The following is a 23,008-nucleotide window of genomic DNA, read 5'->3' as shown; positions in this document are numbered from 1 at the left end:
CTGCAGAGTTCCTTAAATGCATGAATCACCGTCCTTTAATACTAACACTAGTGAAAGCAGTGATATTCTTAGTCTTTACTGTGTAATTCCTAACAAGGTTATAAATAAATTGATAGCTGGATCGGTATAAAGAGGCTTTATTAAAATGACCCTTTGTGACTCTGCAATAATGGGGAAGATTCAAAACTTTTGCACAGTATTCTACGCATTTAGTCATGAGGCATGCAGTCTGGTGCGCTGTTGTCATGGAAATGAGTTGATTTTGCCAACTCAGATCCACAAAGCATCTATTTGTTTTGTCTCCTGCTTCCTACTGTGCTCCCAGGCTTATTGAGGGTGAAAACAAGTGAATACAACATGATTGAGAATTTAAGCTCTCACATGCTCACTATCCTTTTTAACCTCCAGACTAAAAGCCTGACTTGATTAACAGAGTTGAATGCAGGCATTCTCTGTGTATGAATAGTCCAGTGTCTGATCGGCATCAGTTTTTAACATCTATTTTTAGATCAGACTGATAACGGAGTGAACTCGGTCTTTTTGAAAGTGCGCGTAGCATTCACCGTGTCATCATCCTAATGTGCTGTTCGAAGCTCTTCTTTGACGGGGGTATAGCTCAGTGGTAGAGCATTTGACTGCAGATCAAGAGGTCCCAGGTTCAAATCCTGGTGCCCCCTTCTAATTTTAAATGATCTCTTTTATTTGCAGGAATTTGTCGACCCTGCCAGGTGGATATTGTACCTGTCAAAAACGAGGAAGGCAATGTCATAATGTTCATCCTCGACTACCAGGAGCTCATCGATCCCTCTCTCAAGAAGTCAGGCTTAAGGCAGAAGATGGCTCAAGGATGGCTTTACTGTAAACCCACTTTAAGATTTAAAGTCTTTAATTTAGCTAGATGTAATAGATATAAATCTTGCTGCTCACTTAAAGTCATGCCCACAATACCATGCCCATCTTTACTTTATGGGAAGACAGTTGTTGTTTGTAAACTTTTACAAGGTGGAGAGTTTTTTCCTAGCAAATAATATGCACACATGATAATTATCTATAGAAATTGTAATGATGATAGTGAAATATTTGTAAGATTTTCTCTCAACACAGCATTTGCCCTGTAGGTCAGAACCGCCGGCTAAAGATGAGGTTACCAGAACTTCGCTCCATGCGAAGAACTTCACTTGCCAAAGATCAGTGTGAAGGGGTTGTGGTGGATTACCTGCAGGTGATGTATTTGCATCACACGATGCAGAACTTGTAACGTTTTATTCTTCTTTGTTTGTTTCTTACTTCTCCTTATAGATGTATCAGTAAACTATGTGTATTTACAGGTGCGTTGCCTCCAACAGCAATGATAACCAATGAAAAGACAAACATTGAGACTGAGAACGAAGATTAGTTGTTTCTATAGATTTCTCCTGATTCTTTTTATATAATGTCGGTGTTTTAGATGCAAAGAGAAAAATAAATTTTTATTCGATTCATCAAGATAAAACACATACCTTTACCAACTTGGCTATATGTAAAAAAGTATATGAAAAAGTAAAGTAACTGAAACATTTTGGAAGGTTTGCATCCCGTTACTACAGGGGTAAAACCATCATAGTAATTTTAGAAAAAAAAAACATCATCCAGACAGTTAAAAACTCTCTAACCTGGAGAACATGCCTGGGTAAATAAAAGCTTTAATTCTATTTTCTAGAAAAAGAAAAAAAAAAACTGAAGGAGAAATTTTTGAACGCCAGTTTTTGGCTGGATGGTATAAAAAAATAAATTAAACAATATGAATGCAATGGAGTGGCCTAGTCAAAATTTGAAGTGATCTTAATTAATTACAGTTTTTAAACACCTTCCTATGTGGCTAATTTAAAACAAACCTTTAAAAAAGGTCCAGAATTCATTCACAGTCAGTGATGAAAAAAGATGATTTAGCAAAAAAGGAGAGCTGTTTGCAATCCAGTTATTAGATTTACTGAATAATTCGTTTTTCACACAGGTTTTTTCATAGATTTATTTCCTTAGTGATGTAATCATAATATAAACGTGAAATATTTTCATTTAGTTTGGTTATTTTTGGTGGATTTTAAGAACTGTCTGCTGGGCTCTAATATGTAAGTGTTGAAAATCATCAGTATGAGAACAAATTAAAGAGGATAATTGCTTTATCATATCGCTTTATCTACTGCTGTCCTATCCGGGTTTATTTTACTTACACAAAAACATTCTCCGCCTCCTGCTTAGTCTTTCTTTGTGCTCTGAGGATAAAACCCTTGCATGAAAGATTTACTGTCAGTATCTATTTATGACACTGAAAATGTAGTGGGCCAGTCACCCATAGCTGTCATGCTATTGCAATCTACAGACTGAATAAAAGTGACTCTGCTTTCAGTGTTAATATATTTTTACCCACTTTTTGCACCCATAAAATTGATAACATGATATATTATTATTATTTCTAGCGAAAATCTTGTATTTAAGCTCTGTGACTGCGCACACAAAATATATGCTGCTCATTCAATTTGCTATAAAGGTGCACAAAAAAGTATCTCAGCTCCAGAACTCTTATTAAAGTCAGTTTTACAACAAGTAGATATTACAATTCTATCCTATTCACCCCTTGCTTTCTGGTTAGATACACTTAATGCCCATTTAAAAAAATATTTAAATTTATGGTGTAGGGGGTGCTGAAGCTCTCCATGTTAACACCTACTTGGGCAATGTTGGCCTAGATGTTAGAGCAGTGTGCTTGTGCTCTGAGAAGGTTGCAAGTACCTGGTTTGATCCCCACAGCCTGCACTCTGGCTCCCTGAGACCCTTAACTCCATACCGCCCCCTGGGCACCACACAATGGCAGCCCACTGCTTCCCAATGCAGAGTGTATTTCCCCATTATGGGACAATAAAAGGGATTTTCATTTACTTACTGACATTCCAACAGTTAGTTGCAAAGTAAATTGTCTTCTATTTAGACTTTGTTTTATTTTCTTACTATACTGTGTCATGTCATATCTGTCAGTAGCTTAAGACTCAGACAGATGTTGGTAATTAAATCTAACATTTTGGTGGCTGAAAGACAAAGTAACATAAAGTAAATTCTTATTTTAGCCATATTGTAATTCATTACATATTAGTTTTCAGTGCATAGTAACCTCAAAAACAAGGTCTGCCTCTACTGAATGTATGTTCTTTTATTCTCTGTCTTTTACAGCCAAGTAGTGAGGAAGTCCCATTGAGGGAGTTTCGGATCCCTTCTAAGGAAAGCTGCATGCAATCTGAGACTGAGGCTTTAATTGAACAGGACTTAGATCCCCCCTCCCCTGCTGCCCAGTCCTTCACTAAACGGCGCTCCTTGCTACCAGAACGGCTGGACCCCAGCATCTCCTTCACAAGGGGGGCCTTACCTCGAAACAGCTCAAATGAGAGCGTCCGTAGCCTGAGGCGGGCCTCATCGCTGGATGACATTGACGGCATGAGAGCAGAATGGAACAGTCGACCTGGGGATACCCGAACTCACAGCAGTGAGTATCTGAAGGGAGCCTCCAGACCTTTTACTCCATTAAGAAACATTAATTGAAATCATTCCTCATATTTGTTTTCCTTAAACATACTAATGGCCTTAAGTTATATTGGGTATTTATTAAATCAACATGGTTTTATCTACTCACTAGTAAAAGAGTGCCCTGAAATTACTTTTTTTTACGTTAAAAATTTAAATTGACATTTTATGTAATTTTAGTCACTTCCATTTTAATGTGCCCAAGTGAAAACAAATAAAAATGACTTCACTAGTTCTAGTAAAGTGAGATTTATTGTATTAAATACTTTAGATTTACCAAAATGAACCTCTCTGAGGGCACAGATGTCATTGATTTTTTGTCCAATGGAGACAAAAATCAATCCTTCTGTCTTAAGGAAAGCTCTATCTTCCTTTACAAATGTTAAAATTAGTCTGCAATTTTTTTTATTTTATTTCACATCACTTTTATCTGCGTTTGAAGCTGACAATATCATCTTATCTAAAAGCTTGCCCATTTTTACATTAAGCTCTTTTAAATGCAAATGTACTTTGATAGGAATCCAATAATTTCAAACTTGTCAAAAATGCAATTTCCATCTTTGTAATTCTATTTTTCTGCTCTTTGTTGAAATTCTTTGCAGATCTTAAGCCCAGTGCTTTGAACTCCACCTCAGACTCAGATCTCATAAGACACAGAACCATCGGGCGCATTCCACAGGTCGCCCTCACATTTGGCTCAGACCGACTGAGACCTCCCTCGCCTACAGAGATTGAAATCATTGCACCCAGCAAGGTTAAAGACCGAACCCAGAATGTCACTGAAAAGGTCACTCAGGTCACACAGGTGAGAGAGAACATCATTGATTTTCCAGCAAGTGTTTAGTGTCACAGATGGTTGGTGCTACGATGAAACCCACTATTATCAGACGGTCTTGTTTGACCATGTTCATATTAGGTACGATGCCCATTATTCAGTTCTTAATACAATATATTGCCCACCTTCACATCAGATACAGCTTGAACTGATGTTTTTTTTTGTGTGTTGTTGTTGTGATTTATGCACTGGTTTTATCAGTGTCAGGTTGTGTGGCGGTTTCTAGAGCAAGAAGGAAGCTGTGGTGGTTTCTTGTAGATTTAATAAGCAAAGGTGGCAACTAGTGCAAAAGTCCACAAACAAAATACAGAAAACCAAAAACCCAGAGACATCAGGGAAAACATACATTAAGAGCAAAGAAACGAAGAGGAACAAGCAAAAAGAAACTGAAGAGGAGGAGTATATATGTCAAACAGAACAAAGACTGGAGTAATCAACTGATTGGGAGGAGGTGTGGACAGAAGAATCTAGAAGGGAGCTAAGGGGAAGGAGACTATCTCAAGAGGGCAACTGAGGGTAAAAATACAAAAGAACTCAAAGGCAAAAATCAAATCCAGAAAACAACACAATATGGAAATTAAACCAATAAACTATAAAACGCAGGAAAATGTGAATCAAAGTTTAACTGACAGCTCAAAAAGAAAACTTAAACAGAACCAAAACGTGCTGAATCATGACAATCAGATGGTTAAATTGACCCTTTTCTTGGAGGAAAATGTCTTAAGATGTCTTTAAAGAAGTTCACATTTAAAGTGGTTCAATTTTATACAGTCAGTAGACTGAGAAGGGCACTTTAGAGCCTTCACTTTTTTCAGATTTGGCCGAAGACAGGTCAACTTAGGATTTTTGTTTCCTCATGTCATTAACGTCTAGGTACATCTCAAATGTAATCTACTGGCTAATGAATAAAAACTTTCCATTCTTTTTTTTATTTCTCAAGACCATGCAGCTCCTTCAGCATTGCGTTTCTCAGTGGATGTTGTAGTTTTTCTTTGAGATAAGGTCTAATTGACCATGGCGTTGTTTCGAATTTACAGTTGTGATTTAGAATTTGAACATTGCAGTTAGCAGTCGAAGTCTAGATATGTTTTTAAACATTATAATATTTTATAAAAATAATACTCTACTGCTGATCCTGGCATAATTCTTGGATGAATGGCTTGGAGTCAAGCAACATCATTGCAGCACTGAATAAACATGTAATGGGTTACTCAGGAGTCCAGAAACTCACTGACCTTCCCTTACACAATCATATGTCAGCTTGTGTGTTTTTATGTTATACTGCCAACATTTCCAAGTTGTGCAAAATAATCATAGTCATTTAATTTTTTTCTACAATAAAAAGGGTAAACATTTGTACAGTTATTCAGTAAAAAACGGCTTCACCCAACCACTCATAATGTTTTATTTTTTTTAAAGATTTTATATTGTCATTAGTATGCCCATAAAAAGCCTCTCTGCAGGCCATCATAAGTCCTGCTCGGGTATATAAACATGAACACAAAGGTGTGTCTGATTCTCTGGTGCAGACAGCAAGAGTACTCTGATGCAGTACCAGCTCTCTGCAGATAATGACTGTTACAATTGTAATTTGTACACTTTATAAGCCACAGTAAAGGTGAAAATGTTGTGAAATGGTTTATATTGAGCTCAAGTCAGTTACATCACAATACAATGGTTTAAATTTAAAAACCACAGTTTTTCAGTTTATAAATGTCACAGTAATTAACATTTGGTAATTGAACAAGTAGCAGATTCATTTTTTGTATTTAATCTACATCTTTGAAAGAATTATCTTTATTTTTTTATTTACTATGGAATATATAAGTTTCAGAGCACTTTTCAGCTGTGCAGCTGCATTTTCTTCCCTCTAATCTCAAACATCAAACTCATCACAAACTGGTCCTACATTTGCATCCTATTTGCACTTTGATATCACCATATGTGACTGATTTATGACTGAGCGCTAGAGCCGCGATGGCAGTGAGATCTCACTTCCTCACCCAGAGAGCAAGTGTGATACTGACAGTTGGCTGTGACTCACTACAGAACAAGGATGCAATGTGTCTGTGGAAAAAGTGGCAGTAAAAACAGAAGGTCTCCTTAAAGGGTTGGCAGAGCATTTAACTTGCTAACATCAGGAGCAAGTCTTGATTTCGAATTAAGTGTTCTCTGTGACTAGCAAAGTTCAACAGTCTGTTGCCTGTTTGTCTGGTTAGTTTGGCTTCTTGATATTATTGTTATTCAATTGTTGACGCCGTTTATCACTTTTAAGTGTCCCAAGGATGTTCTTAGCTGAAACACTGCACACTGTCTACCAGATATCTCTCTCCTTAAAAAAAAATAAAAATTCCAGCAGGGATCCCCTAGTTGTTAGAAATAAACATACTTTTTTTCATCTTTTTAAACAAAAAAAACTCTTATTCATTCAATAGAAATTTATATCTAAGTTGATTATTGTCTTTATCTATGAAAACGGAGGAAAAATATTAAAGATATATAAAAAAAAGGTTTTTAAAACACTGCTCATCAACAATTTTTTAAGCCGCAGCTATAAATTTATTAAACTATTTATGTTGCAAAATTGGCATACTTTTTTTTTTTAGAATATGGATAAACAAGTTTGGTGTCATGGAACTCAACCTGACAGATGCTGTGCATCTTTAGTAATCTAAAAGAACAATAAGTAAAAAATTTACTGTAAAATTAACTAAATTAATTGCATTGATCACCTGGAATAGATGTTACATTCCCTATAAACAATCTCTCCTTTCCATCGTCAATGTAAGTAGGCACTTGAGGTATAACCTTAAGTCATAAAACTTTGATGTGGTGCTTTTTTTCTTATTGATTCTTTACTGTTGCTAAATGACTATACATGATGTTCCAAAATAGTAAATATTAGAGATGGCAGAAAGTCCTCTCTGTATTATTTTGGTCTCTAAAAGTTTAAAAACAAACCACTGAACGTTTTTCAAAACAGTGCTGTTTTTTAAGCCAAAATAAGGCGTTGTTATTGGTCCACTCTATAAAGCCTAAACTCAATTCTGACATTTTGAATTGAAAAATCTTCCTGGATGGGAAGCGAAACGTCTTCAAACTTGGGAACAAAGTCCAGTGGATTATGTTTTTATTTCTTTGGAATGACTATGACTTGGATGACTTAGAATCTTCACCAGCTTATTTTGGTTTAGACTTTTTAAATTTAACCATTGGAACTTGAAATGAAATAAGTTTTGCATGTGTACAGCTTTAAACAGCTGAACAATTGTCGTATGGTTACCTGTACCACGCGACACCACTAAAGTAATAGACCGTTCTCTCCCTCTTTATTTGTTTTGATCATGTAAACTGCTGGACAATTTTTACTAGGGCCGCAACTAATGATTATTTTGCAAATCGATTAATCTGTCAATAATTTTTGTGATTAATAAATTAATAATCGTTTAGCAAAAGGTTCCTTGAAGAAGATGTTTTACAAAATTAAACCAGATGAAACTAAAACTTTTCCCCTTGAGGAGTTCTGGATAGAGCATATTGACAAACAAAAAAAAATGTTTGATCTTAAATGCAAAGTGTTTATATATATTTTTTTTTATTTTGATTTAATTACTGCTCTAAGTGGGTCACTGTCAGAGATGGCAAAAGTTCTCACTTTCCGTACTTGAGTAAAAGTACAGATACTTGTGTTAAAAGATACTCTAGTAAAAGTGGAAGTACTGATTAAACTTCTTTACTCAAGTAAAAGTAACAAAGTACAGGCTTGTAAATTTACTTAAAGTATAAAAGTAAAAGTAGAAACCACTTTTTTCATGCCGTTGCCTACATTTTAAATGGATGTCTGCCAATAGGACTAGATCTCCGTTGTGTTCATTTTCAATCATCTCGTCGTCCATGCTACTATGCTAACACCACCGCCACCACGCTGCAATGATTTGCCGCCAATGAATACCGCCGAATCTGTCGATTCATCTTGTAGTGGTGCGTCAAATGCAACGTAGATTCCCATCCAATTAGATTGAATTTGGTATTGATGACGTGAAAAATAATAACGGTAACTCCATTGAAATGATTCAAAACTAAAGTAACGAGACAATTTTTTAAAATGTAAGGAGTAGAAAGTACAGATATTTGTGTAAAAATGTAAGGAGTAGAAGTAAAAAGTCGCCATAAAAATAAGTAGTAAAGTAAAGTAAAAATATCAGAAAAATCTACTTGAGTACAGTAACGAAGTATTTGTACTTCGTTACTTCCCATCTCTGGTCACTGTCAGCTAAAAGCATGTTTTACAGTTTCTATTCTCCATTTAACAAGTAATCGATTATTAAAATAGTTAATTATTTCAATAATCGATTAATCACTATTAATCCTTTCAGCCATAATTTTTGTTGTGAAGTTGTGTGTTGTGAAGATTTTAGCTTCTTTTGTGTATTACTTACAGTTATTTATTAAAATGGCTTTAACTAAAAGGCACAACAAATCGTATCATAACTACAATTTAAAGAAAAGAAATCAGACAAATGCCCTGATAAATTATTTAACAAATTTAGAGGACAAGATAAATGCATATCTCAGAAATGACACAACAAAATAACGGTACTTCTTGTAAGAGTTTGAATTTATGTTGTTTTCTCTTGTTACACAAAGCCGTCATCAGCTGCCTACAGGTTTTAGCAACACCAACAATGAAAGCACCAAACTGTTGATTTGATCAACTATTGTTTGCTTGTTTCTTCCATTCAGAGACAAAAAGCTTTGGCATCAGGTGTGTGTCATGTCTATATGCATGTGAAGAAGGCGTTAAGTGAGAAGGACTTGGTACTGAGTATGAGAGGTTGCATTTGGAGAGTGGGAGGGTGTGCGGGGATCACAGATTGTCTGTGAAGCTGTCTGTGGGAGTAAAAAGGGGTCCTGGTGAGATGCAGTTATGAAAGCCAGAAAAAAAGAGCTGCCGCTGTGAGGCTATCGAGCGGCATTCAGAGGCTTGATGCTGCCGATGACCTTGGCCTCTGTAACTAATGGAAATGGAGGTCAGCGTGTTTGCACTTTCTGGATCTGCACAGCTGCACCCCAGAAGCAGTCTTCATGTTGGGGATTTTTATTCTCTTGTGCAGTTTTCATTAAAAAGTGTGAGGAAGGTTTTATTTTGAATATTAGCTGTATTTTCTTTTAGATTACCTGTTTTCAGTCAGTGTAATTTAATGTGGATATTATTTGCTTTTAATCTTTTAGCAAACTTTTACTTTAGCCTGTGTTCTGTTTTATAATTGAATTGTTCTAATTGGATTTTGACTTGACACCTCTCAGAAAAAAAGAGAAATGAAAGTAAACATTGATCTTTGTCCACATCGATTTCCCTGCACAAGTCACACAGCGTGACTGATTGAGCTTTGGTTTAGAGAAACGCAAGCTCACCAGTATGATGTGGATGTGTTTGGAAGGGATGTATCATGTGTTTCTGTGGCGCCCTCTAGGTTTAAATAGATGTTGCAGCATTGCAATGACCAGAAATCAGTAGTATAACTAAATTTGGAAAAGTTATGTCTGCCATGTTGAGAGTTGTTGATAGGTCTTTAATTTTTAGTTATTTGCATCTGTTTTGTTATTTTCTTAAAATAAGATAGATATAGTCCATACAAGGACTTTTGGTGTACAGAATTCAAAATTGAATTCAAGATTGAAATAACGGCAGCTGTCCCTTTTTTGTATTTTTTATACATGCACTGGCTTTAATGATTTTAATCATGTTATCCTGAATAATATTTTCAAAAAGATTCATTGCATCTTCTCCAGATTCAGAAATGGCATTTAAAGCATGCCAGAAGACATGCAATTGTTAAATATAACCCGGTTTCTGGGTTGTTTAACTGTAATAGTCACTCATTGATGTTGGATTAATTGCAACCCAGATTGTAAAACCTTAAGCACAGCAGAAAACAGAGAGCAGAAAACTTTGCCTGTCTGCTACTACTTTAAACAGGATCCAATTTGATTTTTAGTCAAGCAATCGGTTTTCAAATAACAGTGGAGAGTGCACACTGCATGTCATCATTCAGAGAGTCAGTGGATCATTTTCTGTGTTAGAAAGAGGATCCCTTGATGAGGGCAGGGCTATGAACGGGGAGGAAGAGAACAGAAGGGAGTAAGATACAAACACATGAACAGAGACCTTCTTACTCCCATCTCTTTTTTTATTGTAGTTTGTTTTCCCTTACTTTCCTTTCTGTGGTGTGTCTCATCATGAGCTTTAAGCAGAAGCTTCAGCCTGTGAGTACTTGAGCCTTTTTTGGGTTTTATGCTCCCTGCTGTTGTCCGTCATATCTCAGGTTCCTCATTCCTAGCTACATACTGTTTGATAGTTACCATTTCCTCTTTGTCCTGTTTTTCTTTGCCGTCTTTTTAACCATCCTAACTTTGACACAATCAATGTTTCAACTTTCTTTAAAAATATATATATTTTCAAAATACTGTAAACAGACCTTGCAGCTCATTCATCTTGTTTCTGGTTTATTTTGACATGATTAAGGGGCAGAATAGATTTTATTTCATTTGTAGTGTATTAAAAAAAACTGGAAAACATCCAGACTAAAGTAAAATAATGTAAGTTACCAAACATCTTAGTGGACGGTATTTGTAATTTTAATTTGTGCCTTTAGAACTGTTGGTTTATCATTAGTTATGTCTGTAAGCTGAAAGCTATTGTGATATAGATTTTATACTTGGCGTTTATTCTGCATTTGCAGATTCATACAATCTACATTTTAGATTGTATATATTTAAGCTTGAAATTATTCAGGCCAAACATATTGTAATAATTACAGCCTGCCTTTGATCTATCCCTCTACTGAACAGAGAGCAGTTGCACGCTAACTTGTTCCCTGGTGTTCATTATGAAATAGGATGATGCTCAATATCAATAACATAAAGTTTTTTTGGTGACTGAACTTTTCCTTGCGTGTTTATGTTGTCATCACTGTGCCTGTTTTTGTGTTTAGCCACCGTGGGAGCATTTGTGTTGCATTGAAGGGACTCAGCATTTGTGTAAAGATTTATGGCATTGGAGCAAAAGAAAGAATCTATCTCTTAGAATAATAGACTTCTTCAGAGTCCTGATTATTCCCTGTAAGGCCCATACTTTATTTCTCCTCAGTGATTTTTTTTCCTGCCAAATAAGGCCAAGTACATATTTAAAGACCTTTCTGCATGTACTTGGTCCTTGAGAAGCTATTTGCTTTACTATTTCTGGTTGCTGTTTTCTTTTTTACCAGCAGAGAGAAGAGCTCTTCTTTTCCATGAACTGTTTTGCGTTGCAAAACTATTGTTTCATTTGTCACATCTGACAAAGAGTACTAATACATAAAAATGCTGTGAAATTCTATTTTCATTCTATTTAAATAAACAATTTACATCAGACATTGCTTTTAATCCCACTTAAACAGACTTAAAAGAAATAAACTCATAGACAGAAATGATCATGGACCCATAAAAAGACTGAAAATAATGTGACCAAAGTGGCATTTTAAATAATGGTGTGTCCACTAATTAGCTGGTGAAGATTCTCAGTCATCCAGGTCATAGTCTTTCCAAAAAAGTAAAAACAAAACAATCCGCTGGACTTAATTTCCAAGTTTGAAGACATTTCGCTTCCCATCCAGTAAGCTTTTTTAATACAAAAAGAAATGTCGTTTATGACATTTTTACTGTGTCAGAAAGTTTGGTCTCAGTCGTAGGTCATGGTTCTTTCAACAGAATAATGACCCAAAACACACAGCAAAAAACAGCCTAGAATGGCTAAGAGGAAAACATTGTAGTATTCCTAAGTGGCCTTCTATGAGCTCTGATTTAAATCCTTTTGAGCATCTTTGGAAGAAGCTGAAGCATGTTGTCTAAAAAAGGCACCTTTCAAACCAGACGAAAATGGAGTAATTTCCTGATGGGGAGTGGGCCAAAATACCTGCTGAGAGGAGCAGAAGTCTCAATGACAGGTACAGGAATCGTTTGATTGCAGTGATTTCCTTAAAAGGTTGCGGAGCAAAATATAACTTTTTTGTCCATGCCTGTTTAATGAGTTTATTTTTTAGATATTATTCTGTTAAAAAACAGCTGAAAATATCTTACTTTTCCTTTGCTCATTTTCATACAATATTCATTAATAATTTATTTAGTCAGATTCAGGTTATTTCTGTATCTTTTTTTTTTTTTTACGTTAAACAAGGTGTACCAACAATTTTGTCCATGTGTGCATGTTATAAGCCTCCTTGGATTTGATACCCTTAAATAAAATCTAGAGCAACAGGTGTCCTTGAATATCCAAAGCTGGAAATAACACACTTTGGGAGCAGCTTCAGGCATTGGATCACAATCCTTTCTGATGCAGCTTGAGCTATTTGCTAAAGGTGTTTCCCTACTAAGTATTTTATGACTAAATCAAAATGCATGGCATAGTTTTTAAAATTCTTAGAAAAATGTGGCAGCTTTTATGTTTTGCATCGTTCTGTCTTATGTAATCCCACTGAAATAAGTTGATTTGATGTTGTAATATGACAAAAGGTGAAAATGTTCAAGGGTTAAAAATGAAAATTATTTTGCAATGCATTGTGCAAGTGCATTCAGATATATCAATAATTAGAAATTATCAATATGTAGTTCCACCTAATGCAATTTAGCTTCAACTAGACTGAAGAAACTTTGCAGCTTTGTACTTTGTACAAATCCAACTATTCCTAAGTATCTGAATATTAGAAGAAAATTGTGTTAGAAGAAATGTACAAGAAAGCTTGCAGCTTTTTAGCTTATAATTTGGCCAAACAGAGTACCAACTTTGTTGATTTTTTCAAGTTAACTGAACTCACCTCTTTAAATGGGACCCAGTCGATACCGACGCTTACCCAGGCCGCTGATTGACAAGGCTTGAGCTGTCACATGTTCGACACCAGACAGGGAGAGAGGTTACATGTTGCACTTAGGCAGGTGAGGAAATGCTTTAAATGGAACAGTTACGAGAGCCGTTGGATGAGACTGATTTCGCACTTAGAGAGGGACCGTTTTCTAAATGATGCAGGAAAAGGGATGGTGTCCTCAAAACAAGCTGGGAGGCGGATTTGTTCCTGTTATCAAAGGCAGGATGAGAACCAGGACGCAGAGGCTCTCATTGTCGTACCGGTCAGTTTTATCTCAGTCATCGCTCACTTGCTGTTTATCACCTATTCTGTGTCGGTCTGGCTGTTGACGTATGGTTAAGAGAGGGTTTTATGTGCTTTATATGATTTAGGAGCTGATTTTTTATTTTATTTTTTTATTAAAGTGAGATGGCTGTATTAGTTTCTGGCCTTCTTGTACTTTAAAATTATTCATAATACACATGGAAGTAGCTGAATGATTCTGTCTTTCTAACATTTATTTAAAAAAATTATATTTTGGAATTCTATTGTGAAAGAATGACTCTCTTTAAAACTATATTGTTTAATTGAAGTAAAAACTTGAAAATTAAATCAGTTTTACATTTTCAAAGCTTTGTTCAAGAACGCCAACCCATTCATTAATTAAGCAAGTAGCACAAACAGGTCAGTCAATCAAAGCTGTAGGCGTGAAAAAAGGCCCATGTTTATGCATCCGAATTGTTCTCATCTACTTATGACTTTCTGCTGCAAACGCTTTAGGTACAGGTGTGAAAGAAAAACTGGGATTTTTGTGCTCTCGTCCGTCTCTCTTGATAACATATTTACGGTTTTTACTGTAAAGTGTTCCCCTTCTTTTATACAGTTTTAAATGTTCACACTGTTTAGTGCTTTGTTTATTATCATGGGACTGTGATACAACTTATGCTGTTTTGTGATTTATTTTTTTGTATTATATTTTTGCTTTACATTCATGAATGATCAGCCTTAAAGGTAGAGGTTTTGGATAATTAAAATAAGTTGTCCTCCTAATTGTCAATCATTCTGGTGATATGTTTACATAAGGCTGTCCTACTTGCTCGTCCCCATTTTAACCTACCGGTGGTGCATCTGACATAGTGGAAAAATTGCAAATCTTTGTTTAGAAAATAAGCTTATATGAGCGATACAATCAGCAACTTTTAAACAGAGCGGGCACGGGGATAAATTGGCTTTTTCTTGCATGCATTTAATAGGCATTCCCACTCGGGAGCAGGTATAGGGTTGTGCATATGCTTTATTTTATTTTTTTTAAGTAGATAGGGCGGGTCTTTTTTAAATTCGTGAAAATCTTCCACCATACCTTTAACAAAACAGTTATAAAGTCTGATCAGACAGTCAAGTAGCTCTTAATTTATGATATCAAGGAAACTGCTGTTTAATCAAATCCTATTGAATTGACAGGTTTTACAGTGTTTGTTTTTTCTACCCCCACCAAACTCAAAACAGTATAAACTTTTAGATCTGATACGGTGATATAAATTATTTAAATCAACTTCTGAATACATCACCATATCATACTGTATTTGAACTTTTTCTTGTTTTATAGGCTCCTTCCTGATTCACTTAGATAATTGTGTATGATCAACCTGAAAAAAAAAACATTGATATATTTTGATTATTAAAATTAAATCATGTTTTGTAAAATAGATTATATCCACCTTGTAACCCTTAGGTATTGTCCCTTGGCGCTGACGTGCTGCCTGAATACAAGCTCCAGGCCCCACGCATCCACAAGTGGACAATCCTTCACTACAGCCCCTTTAAAGCCGTTTGGGATTGGGTCATCCTTCTGCTGGTCATCTACACAGCCATCTTCACCCCCTACTCTGCAGCCTTCCTTCTCAGTGAGGCAGAAGAGGATGAAGGCTCTTGTGGCTACACCTGTAACCCACTTAATGTGGTCGACCTCGTGGTGGACGTCATGTTCATCGTGGACATCCTCATCAATTTTAGGACCACCTACGTCAATAGCAACGACGAGGTGGTCAGCCATCCGGGTCGCATTGCACAGCACTACTTCAAGGGCTGGTTCCTCATTGATATAGTTGCAGCCATCCCTTTTGATCTGCTCATATCCCGCTCTGGGTCACAGGAGGTGAGAAAAACAAATTTGCTTTGCTTTACCTTTTTGCTGTCTGATCTTTGTTTTCCTGCACTGGAAATAAATGTTTTCTGCAATGTCACTGGAAAAATATAATACTTTTATCCATAAAAGTTACTGAAAATATTTGTTATCCTTATTTTAAGATAATTTACTATATTCCTTTCAATGTGACTATACTGATGTATACACTTGGTGTACAGAATGAGTGGTGCATATGTGATTTGTTTGCCTTAAATAGGGAAATAGGTACAAGAAAATAACTGCTCCTCTAAAACACATCTACTTGTACCGCATATTTTAAAAAGTTTAAAATAACGAACTGTGACAATAAGGATCAAACAAGGACCCAAATTCCTCCTACCACCACACATAGTTAGGAGGATGCTAAATTAGATAAACAGTTGACTTTAAAACTCACCCAGTGCTATAAAACCGTGAGGTTAGAAATGGATGTTGTGGCCACTAAGTCTCCTTAACTACTAGACCATTTGCATAACCCAGCCAGTTATTCAAAAAGCAGTGGAAAAGTCTTTCTGTGTCACCTTTATAAAAATAGATGTGTGGATTTTTCTTTTCTTTTTTTTCACTCTCCTTGGATATTAACTAAAATCACATTTTTCTAGCTTTTTGGCAAAAGACAGTCCAGGCCTAGTGTAAGACAAAAAAAAAAGTTAATAGTATCCTAAGATATTTGAAATACGAGGGGTTTTTTTCTGTGTTAATTTTTTATAACTGCCTGGTTGCCTCTGTGAGTAAACTGCAACTTATTGTCAATTGGGCCTTTTTTTTTTAACAAAATCTTTTTACAAAACAGGTTTTTTTTTGTTTTTTATAGGTGTCTCTAAGCAAAGCATCTTTTGGGCTTACCACAACGTCTTGAATATCTTAAGGTTTCGTATGGAGCTAAACTGGGGCCATAAAGTTTATTCAAAAGTATAAACTTTATGGCCCCATACCTTTATATTTGGGTTCTGAAAAATAAATTGATCCTGAAAAATATAGGAAAAAGTTTTGCATCTGAAATGATTTTTATTTTATTTTTTTTTGCAAGAAATGTGAGGTTTGTCCTCTATTTCCAACAGCATAATTAAACCATATAACTGGAATAAATATTAGAATTCCAGGATTTACAAATAATTGTTCTAACTCATGACCTTGTTTGTACCGGCAGACTGAGCCACAGACTCAAACTACTCTGATTGGTCTACTGAAGACAGCCAGACTGCTGAGGTTAGTGCGGGTGGCCAGGAAGTTAGATCGTTACTCTGAATATGGAGCGGCCGTCCTCTTTCTCCTCATGTGCACATTTGCCCTCATCGCCCACTGGCTGGCCTGCATCTGGTATGCCATCGGCAACGTGGAGCGCACCGGCTCTGAACGCATCGGCGGCATGAAGATTGGTTGGCTTGATAACCTGGCTGACCAAATAGGGAAACACTACAACAGCAGCGACAGAACCTCAGGCCCCTCTATTAAAGACAAGTATGTTACGGCTTTATATTTCACCTTCAGCAGCTTGACCAGTGTGGGCTTTGGGAACGTCTCACCCAATACCAACCCAGAGAAAATCTTCTCCATCTGTGTCATGCTTATCGGCTGTAAGTAAAGTGTTAAAGACTCGGAAAAAAACAAGCATATATAATAAAAGTTGGTAGCACTACATAATATAGCCTGTATTTTTGGAAATTTGCTGGAACTTATAATGTACATTTTTAAAAATTACCTGGTATTTTTCTAGAAACTCTGTTGAGATTGCTGGTTATGTTCTTGGAACCTATTTGCTAGTTTTATGAAACAGGAAATTCATGAAATCTTCAGGGAATCTTCCAGCTGCTTAAATATAACTCACCAAATATATTCTTCAAACCTACATGATTTCAGACAATCAATTACACAACTTCTATCTATTATCTCTTTTTAACACACAAGGTGAGCAGAATACTGCACATAAAATCAGCATTACAGAAACATAATTAGAAAAACAATAAAAAAAAAAGTACAAAATATGACACCAGTGCTACTGAATGTTTAAAGAGAGTCTTGATAAATTGGCCTTATATACGCCAGTCAACAATGGTGTGAATGTCAGGAAGAAATTTAGTTTCAGACCCTAAGCCCAACGACTTAGAAGGCCTGATCACCCTGGTATTTGTACCTGGCTCTAGGCCCTGGCTGTTTCAAAATTTACAGTAGCTTAGACAGCTACACAGGGGGAAGAACATTAAGGGCTTTAAAAATCAATGGCTAAATTTTAAAAATCAATCCTGATTTAGAATTGGAAGCCAGAAAAAAGAGGATTCCATTTATTTGCTGTCATCTGGGATTATTGGTAAAAACAAGGTCAGCTGTATTTTGAACCAAGATGTCTGATTGGTGACTGGGAGATACAGACATAGAGTGCTTTGCAATGGTCAAATCTTCAGCTCATAGCTTTACAGGCAAGGCAAGGCAAGGCAAATTTATTTGTATAGCACAATTCAGTACAAAGACAATGCAAAGTGCTTTACATGATTAAAATATAAGAAAATAAAACAGAAAAATAAACCTGTATAAGTTCTTGGTACTTTCCTAGACTTTACATGGACCTTACTAGGTAGTAAATCTACCTACCTAACAGCAGGTAATATTGGAACTTCCAGGAAACTTGCAAGGTATAATTCTAGAACTTAATTTTCCTAATTTTAATTATATATTTAAAATGAATTAATAAAATTTTTTAATTTTACTTTTAGTTTTAATGTAAAATATCACTTACTTTTATGGGATTAACCCTTTGCTTCAATTGAACCTACGAGGTAATTATATGAAACCTTTAAGGCACTTTCCTTAAACCTTAATGTAATTTACATGGCAAGGCAAGGCAAATGTATTTGTATAGCACAATTCAGTACAAAGACAATGCAAAGTTCTTTACATGATTAAAATATGGGAAAATAAAACAGAATCAAAGCAAGAAGGAAAAAATAAATAAATAAATAAAATAAAATAAAAAATACAGAAACAAAAAAGAATATTATAAACAGTTGGACTAAAGAAAATAAAAAAGTTGAACTAATGATGTTTCAGTTGAACTGTTTAACTAGAACAGCCGAAGGCAATCCTAAACAAATGTGTTTTTAGTCTTGATTTAAAGGAACTCAGGCTTTCTGCACTTTTACAGTTTTCTGGAAGTTTGTTCCAGATAAGTGGAGCATAGGAACTAAATGCTGCTTCTCCATGTTTAAATCATAGTACCTTTTACATAGTACCCTGTATGAAAAAAGCCAGTCCAGCTGGAAGAAAACAGTGATGCGCTAGAGTAGTTCTATATATAAAGAACTACATATTTATATAAAGTTTAACAGTTATCTACACTATTAGTTCTCCTGGTTTTATGATGTTTTTCTTTGTGCCATTTTAACAACTTTTCTACAATAGCCCTTGACTGGTATTAAATGTCATTGTGATTTAATCCTCAAAAAACAACAAATTTTGTATCTGGGTCCTGTGTCCCTCGCAGCTCTAATGTATGCCAGCATATTTGGGAACGTCTCTGCTATCATTCAGAGACTGTACTCTGGCACAGCTCGATACCACACTCAGATGCTGCGGGTCAAAGAGTTCATTCGCTTCCATCAGATCCCAGGAGGCCTGAGACAAAGGCTGGAGGAGTACTTTCAGCATGCCTGGTCCTACACCAATGGCATTGACATGAATGCTGTAAGTAAAAAGCTCATAAGAGCAGAATACAATTTCTACATGGAAATCCATGAAATTCAGCCATTAGGGATTTCAAATATGTTGTCCATTGTAAGGATCCCTTTCACTGTCTGGCATCTATTGCAGCTCTTCTGTCTTTCAGTCCATTTGCTGCATTAACTTTGACATTTAGCTTGACCAATGTTTTTTTTTTTACAATGTTCCGTTCAGTTGCGCTGACCCAGTTTTCCAGCATTTGTCCTTCATGTTCGTATAAAGGATGATGCTTGTATTTTTTCACTAATGTGCTAACAATGATTCTGGGAGTATAGCTTAGTGCATTTGACTGCAGATCAATAGGTCTGCAGTTCAAATATGGGTGCCCCTTAATTATGCAGCTCTTTTACTGAATTCATTGGCCTATTTTCTGGGTAATGATGTGTATCAGAGAATGATGTGGCTAGTCACTTTAATGTGAGAAGAGAAAATCAGTGGATCTGCTATCCTGGATCGTTGCTCTTCTTTTAATCAGTCAAGCACATTGCTAATGTTTTTTTTTTATCCCGGGTTGTGTTTTATCTACCATTTTGCTCTGTTAAAGAACTTGATTTTTAATCACTGTGCCAGAAATGGGATGCAATGTCTGCCTTTTTTTTGCAGGTGTTAAAGGGCTTCCCTGAATGTCTGCAAGCTGATATCTGTCTACATCTGCATCGCAGCTTGCTGCAAAACTGCAAAGCCTTCCGAGGTGCCAACAAGGGCTGCCTGCGAGCTCTCGCCATGAGATTCAAGACCACCCATGCTCCACCGGGTGACACTCTTGTTCACAATGGGGACATCCTTACTGCCCTCTACTTCCTGTCCAGGGGTTCAATAGAGATTTTGAGGGACGATGTAGTGGTGGCCATACTGGGTGAGCTCAAAATAATCCCTTTACAAATACTGTATTTCTAAACAAGGAACTTGTATGTTTCTGTAATAACATTTTATAATGTTTCTTTTGTTTGTTTTCATTCAGCTCTTCTAGCCATAGCTCTTACTAACTTAATACTAGCATTGACGTATTAGCAGCATGGTTTGTTTTTGTGTGTTGTGCCGCCCAGAGGTGTTTGGGCACAGCTCCACTTTCATTTCCCAATTGCATTGATCATCAATAGGGCAAGCACTCAAATCCAGGCTGCATAGGTCAGTTCTTTTAAAGCCATGTTTGTGAGGACTGTTTATTTTTTCCACCTTAGACCAGGGTGGATAAGGATTGAGTGAATGTTTAGCATTTTTTCCTCACAATAACATTCATATACAATCCTTGTATCTCCAGTAGTTCCTGGTGTACCCAGTAATGATGTATATTTCCTACTTGTTTTGTAGGAAAGAATGATATCTTTGGTGAACCCAACCACATATATGGGAGGCCAGGGAAATCCAGCGCTGACGTTAGGGCTTTGACCTACTGTGACCTTCACAAGATCCTGAGGGACGACCTGCTGGAGGTGCTAGAGATGTATCCTGACTTTGCTGACACCTTCTGGAATAACTTGGAGATTACCTTTAACCTCAGAGATGTGAGTACCACTAGAGGGCAGTGATTGCCATAACATCTTTATTTTTTATTACTGATAGTGGTATCAAAAATTTATTGAGTCATTAAAAATTTTTAAAAATTAATTAATGGTGGTTTTAATGGTAAAACTCGTGAATAATTTACTTCTATTTTGCTTTCTTGTAATTTATTAAAGTTTGTTTTATCTGCAATTTTTTTCTGATCAAGTTTTACATTTTTATTAGACTTTGTCAACCCGTTCTCTTAATTTCAGCATAGTAACTGAAAATCTTTTAATTATGAATTATTCATACAAACAATATTTTTAAGTCAAGAAGTGAACCAGCTTTGTGGTGACGTAAAACATCTTAGCAGAAAAACAGTTTGTTGGTTCTTATTCAGTCTATTACCAGCACCACATCTTTAAGACGCAATTTTTTGCCTGACCAAATAAAAAAAAAGTATTGATAAAAATACTGGAAAATAGGGTCTCATCATTCTCAAAGATCATTTAACTTCATATTATTCATCATTTTGTTCAATTTGTTTAAAATTCTGCACAATAAGGTGTTATGGTCGAGTAAAAGGCCTAAACAGAAAGGATATAAAAAGACAATTACAGTCCTAACTTTAAATGTTATTTAGAAAAAGGAAAAGTGATACCTTGGGTTCAAAATAACACATTGGAATTTGGAATAAGACAAAATATGTAAAGTTGACCATAGGTCCTGCCAACAAGTGTTTTAGAAACATTGTTTAAATGCTAACCAATGGATCATTTATGTTTAAAACTACTGACTGAACTTAATATAACTCAGGTAGATAGAATAAACCAGACAACCCCGACCAGGAACTCTGAGTGTGGCTGCCGAATGACAAGACATCGGAGAAGTTCCCTAAGGCGGCGGAACCGGCCAGGTGAGTGGTATGAAGTAGATGTACTCTAATAGTTTGCCTCAAATTGTCATAAACTTTTCTTTATATCCACACAGACGGGATGGATCATGAAGACTCTTTCCCAGATCAATCATGTCTAACTATAAACCACCGGCGCGGAATGGTAGCCGGGAATCATTGGGAGGATCTTTGCAGCAGTGCTAGTGTTTGTTCTCAGTCTAGCGATGAGGAAATAAAGCAGGTGCAACACAAGGAGGAGCTTTTTGTCCAAGGACCTGACACCAGAGACTACCAACCTTCAAGAGTCAATATTCGGCCCCACTGTGGACCTTCTGCTCTAGTGGGACAGGCTGTGGATGTTAGTGCATCTCCATACTCAGGTACCAACAAGGCCTTCATCATACATTGCTTTGTAAAAGTAACACATTTCACATTTTGCAACTATAAATATGCATTTATATTTGGGTTGTATTTATTAGTTAGTTAAAAAAATAAAGCTTTTACATCCAAGGAAATCATTACCGTATATTAATGGGTTAGGGATACATCTATTAGGTGCCTGCAGGTTGTGCAAAATGCTGCAGCACAGCTCTTAAATGAAGCACTAAAGTCTAAAGCACATCATCCTTAATTTAATGTGTCTCTGTTGGTTAACTGCATATTTCAAGATGCTTTACAAAGCTCTTTTTTAAATACCATGAAGGATTGAGCCCCCTTACCTCTGTGAGCTCCTACAGCTATATATACCTGTGATCTCTCATAGGTCTGATAATCAGCTACTCCTTATAGAGCCAAAAACTTTGTGTAAACAAGAGGTAACCATGCTTTTCTTCAGGCTGTCCAAAGATGTGGAACAAACTGTTGTCATGTGTTAGACAAGCGTCATTTAAAAATCTTCTCAAAATGCACATATTTGCAAAATGATTTTTTTTTTTACTTTTTGAAAGCGTCTTTTTGTTTCTGTTATTTCTTTTTATCTAGCGCATGTTCTTTGTGTTTTAAACTCTTTTGTCTGATTCCTGTGTTTTTTATTAATAATATGTGCAACACTTTGGTTTGTCTTAAGGTTCCATACCAATAAAGAAGGTTTATAGTTTGGTACTGCTTGAAGGTTAATGTTCTTTGTAGTGTCTTCTTGCTCAGTATTGCTCAGTATTAAGCTAAATCCATGTTCTCATTGACACTGTTCCCCATATCATGATGCTATTACTCTTAGTTTTCCATTCCTTGTATGAAATATATTATCTATTTCATAATTATTTAATGGTTGAAAGTAAGTAGTGGTCTGGATTTTATTAAGGGTTAAATATTATTTGACATTGAATACAAATGCACCCATGCTTTAAAAACTGTATAATTGCTAAAATTATGGGCCTCTTTGCATTGCATCCTATACAGTATATTTGCACTGAGGTTTTAATGTGAGAAATTTCAAAAGTTTGAAGAGGTATGAATATTCTTTA

The 23,008-nt window shown here is 36.0% G+C and overlaps 1 protein-coding gene and 1 non-coding gene across 4 annotated transcripts in view; both read left to right on the top strand.

The window, feature by feature from the left end:
- Positions 1-23,008, top strand: part of kcnh6a (potassium voltage-gated channel, subfamily H (eag-related), member 6a) — a 39,660-nt gene that overhangs the window by 13,488 nt on the left and 3,164 nt on the right. For 2 of the 3 annotated variants that reach the window (XM_038284872.1, XM_038284855.1), the window contains exons 3-13: positions 709-858; positions 1,119-1,222; positions 3,205-3,514; positions 4,155-4,357; positions 14,999-15,421; positions 16,599-17,028; positions 18,930-19,129; positions 19,769-20,021; positions 20,477-20,670; positions 21,467-21,566; positions 21,641-21,925. In XM_038284872.1, coding sequence (XP_038140800.1) covers positions 709-858; positions 1,119-1,222; positions 3,205-3,514; positions 4,155-4,357; positions 14,999-15,421; positions 16,599-17,028; positions 18,930-19,129; positions 19,769-20,021; positions 20,477-20,670; positions 21,467-21,566; positions 21,641-21,925 — 2,652 coding nt within the window. The remainder of the gene's footprint in view (positions 1-708; positions 859-1,118; positions 1,223-3,204; positions 3,515-4,154; positions 4,358-14,998; positions 15,422-16,598; positions 17,029-18,929; positions 19,130-19,768; positions 20,022-20,476; positions 20,671-21,466; positions 21,567-21,640; positions 21,926-23,008) is intronic. The other variant, XM_038284863.1, reaches the window with a different exon arrangement.
- Positions 606-677, top strand: trnac-gca. The gene has a single exon. It is a non-coding gene; the product is annotated as a tRNA-Cys (tRNA).

Source organism: Cyprinodon tularosa, unplaced genomic scaffold, assembly GCF_016077235.1.
Source record: "Cyprinodon tularosa strain WSP-4 unplaced genomic scaffold, ASM1607723v1 ctg105, whole genome shotgun sequence".
In the NCBI taxonomy this organism is placed as follows: domain Eukaryota; kingdom Metazoa; phylum Chordata; class Actinopteri; order Cyprinodontiformes; family Cyprinodontidae; genus Cyprinodon; species Cyprinodon tularosa.
Note: the sequence above shows the minus strand (reverse complement) of the source record. Positions and strands in the feature narration are given on the sequence as shown.